This window comes from Priapulus caudatus, unplaced genomic scaffold (assembly GCF_000485595.1).
Source record: "Priapulus caudatus unplaced genomic scaffold, Priapulus_caudatus-5.0.1 Scaffold3131, whole genome shotgun sequence".
Lineage (NCBI taxonomy): Eukaryota > Metazoa > Priapulida > Priapulimorpha > Priapulimorphida > Priapulidae > Priapulus > Priapulus caudatus.
The window spans coordinates 16,091-17,960 of NW_014580192.1; the positions used below are offsets into that span (position 1 = coordinate 16,091).

Here is a 1,870-nt window from a genome sequence, read left to right on the forward strand (position 1 = left end):
GTATACTATATAGTATATATATATATATATATATATATATATATATATGTATATATATATATATGTGTGTGTGTAAGTTCCAACAAACTGTGCCAGAAACCACAGTTGATCTGTGTGTGTGTGTGTGTGTTTGCAGACAAGCAATGCTAAGTTGCATAGACCATGTGCAGGCACTGTCAGTGACTGGTGGTGGCGGAGTTGTGGGTTCTACTGAGAGACTCTAAGATGCTAGATCTTGTCCCTGTAAATTTTCGATGAACATTGTGAAGGGTAAAACTGAAGGAACAAACTTAAGGATGCAATGCTTTCTAATATCAGTGTTTCATTTCAGGTGTAAGTCTAGTCATACAGAGATTCATCAGTTTAAAGCTCAGATCAAAGAAAGTAACAACGTCAAGGTAATGAATTTATAGCATAAATTTTATATACAAATTAATATAACAACATAATAATATAAAATAAAAATAAACATAATTATATATAATGGCTTAATCTTGAAATCTGATAATAATGTGATCGTCTATATGCATGAGAAATTCACGGCTTCCCCCTAAATAATTTGATAAACCCTTTCTCATTAATTATAATTATTTGTTGCAGATCGTTAACAGAGCGGTGAATGGAGCTGACTCACTCACCAGGCTTCATGAAGCGCTGGATACCATCATCGCCACGGTAACCGTCATTCACACACCACACATTGCACACGGTGCTCTATTCATGCGCTTATGTGTGAAATAATTGGTCATATGTAACATAGTCAATATTACACATATTTGTAACATAGTCAATATTACATATAAAAGTACATGTAAAACACTCAGTAAGTATTATACACGAAAAATTGTCACCTGTCACTGTCACACGCGTCACATTGATGTCACCTGTCCAGGAGCTAGGCATGGATGACAGTAAGCTATCAGTGGATGACAATGATGACGATGGCTGTGACCCTGCCTCCCTGTGTGACGTCACACACTGGGATCTCCATGGCAACAGCGAGCAGCTGGAGAAGCTGAATGCGGCCACCAGGTGTCTCTGCACGCTCGGGTTTGAAAAGGTGCGCTGCCGTCGCGTCGGCCATGTTTGATAGTCTGAGGCACGCATCTAGCAATCGATCTGTCCATCTGTCTGAGCGATCGAGATGACTGACCTTCAGATATCATTCATTGCTGGCCATCTTGTCACTATGGCTACGCTTGCTTGTATATGTCTTTCGCACTCGCACACCGAAACATCGGATTTGTGGCGATCCGTATCCGAGCGAGGGTTTAAGAGCGTCGTATCGATGCAGTATGTAAAAAACACAAAAAATACGTAAATATATAATAGTATGTAAGAATATAAATACCGAGCATCACGTTGTCACTCGCGCCGGCAAACATCGGCGACTTGCCACTGTTATCGCGCTCGCCGCGGCGTGCGAGACAAGTGAACAGCTGTGGTTCATCGTCGCGTTGTCTCTCGGCAGCACTACGATCGTCTGAACGCTCACATCAGCGCCGCGGGACCGCTGCCCCCTCTACTGGTGACCGGGGCGTCCGGATCGGGAAAGTCTTTGCTGCTCGCTAAATGGTGAGCATGGGATGTTATAAAGGAAGGGGGAGGGGGTGGGGAGGGATGAGGAGGAGTTGGTAAAGAAGGGAGGAGGAGGGGGAAGAGAAATCCCTGCTCCTCCCTAAATGGTGAGCATGGGATGTGATAAAGGTAAGGGGAGAGGTAGAGGGGCGGAGGTAGAGGGGTAGAGGTAGAGGGGTAGAGGTAGAGGGGTAGAGGTAGAGGGGTAGAGGTCGAGGGGTAGAGGTGGGGTGAGGAAGAAGGAGAGAGAAGGTGAAAAAGGTAGGAGGAGGAGGAGCAGAATGGAGGAGGA

General features: G+C 44.5%; 1 protein-coding gene across 1 annotated transcript in view; it reads left to right on the forward strand.

The window, feature by feature from the left end:
- Positions 1 to 296: 296 nt before the first annotated feature.
- Positions 297 to 1,870, forward strand: part of LOC106819301 (nephrocystin-3-like) — a gene marked incomplete at its 3' end in the record, with an annotated part of 2,743 nt that continues 1,169 nt past the window's right edge. The window contains exons 1-4 of the mRNA XM_014823946.1: positions 297 to 398; positions 601 to 675; positions 893 to 1,060; positions 1,472 to 1,575. Coding sequence (XP_014679432.1) covers positions 297 to 398; positions 601 to 675; positions 893 to 1,060; positions 1,472 to 1,575 — 449 coding nt within the window. The remainder of the gene's footprint in view (positions 399 to 600; positions 676 to 892; positions 1,061 to 1,471; positions 1,576 to 1,870) is intronic.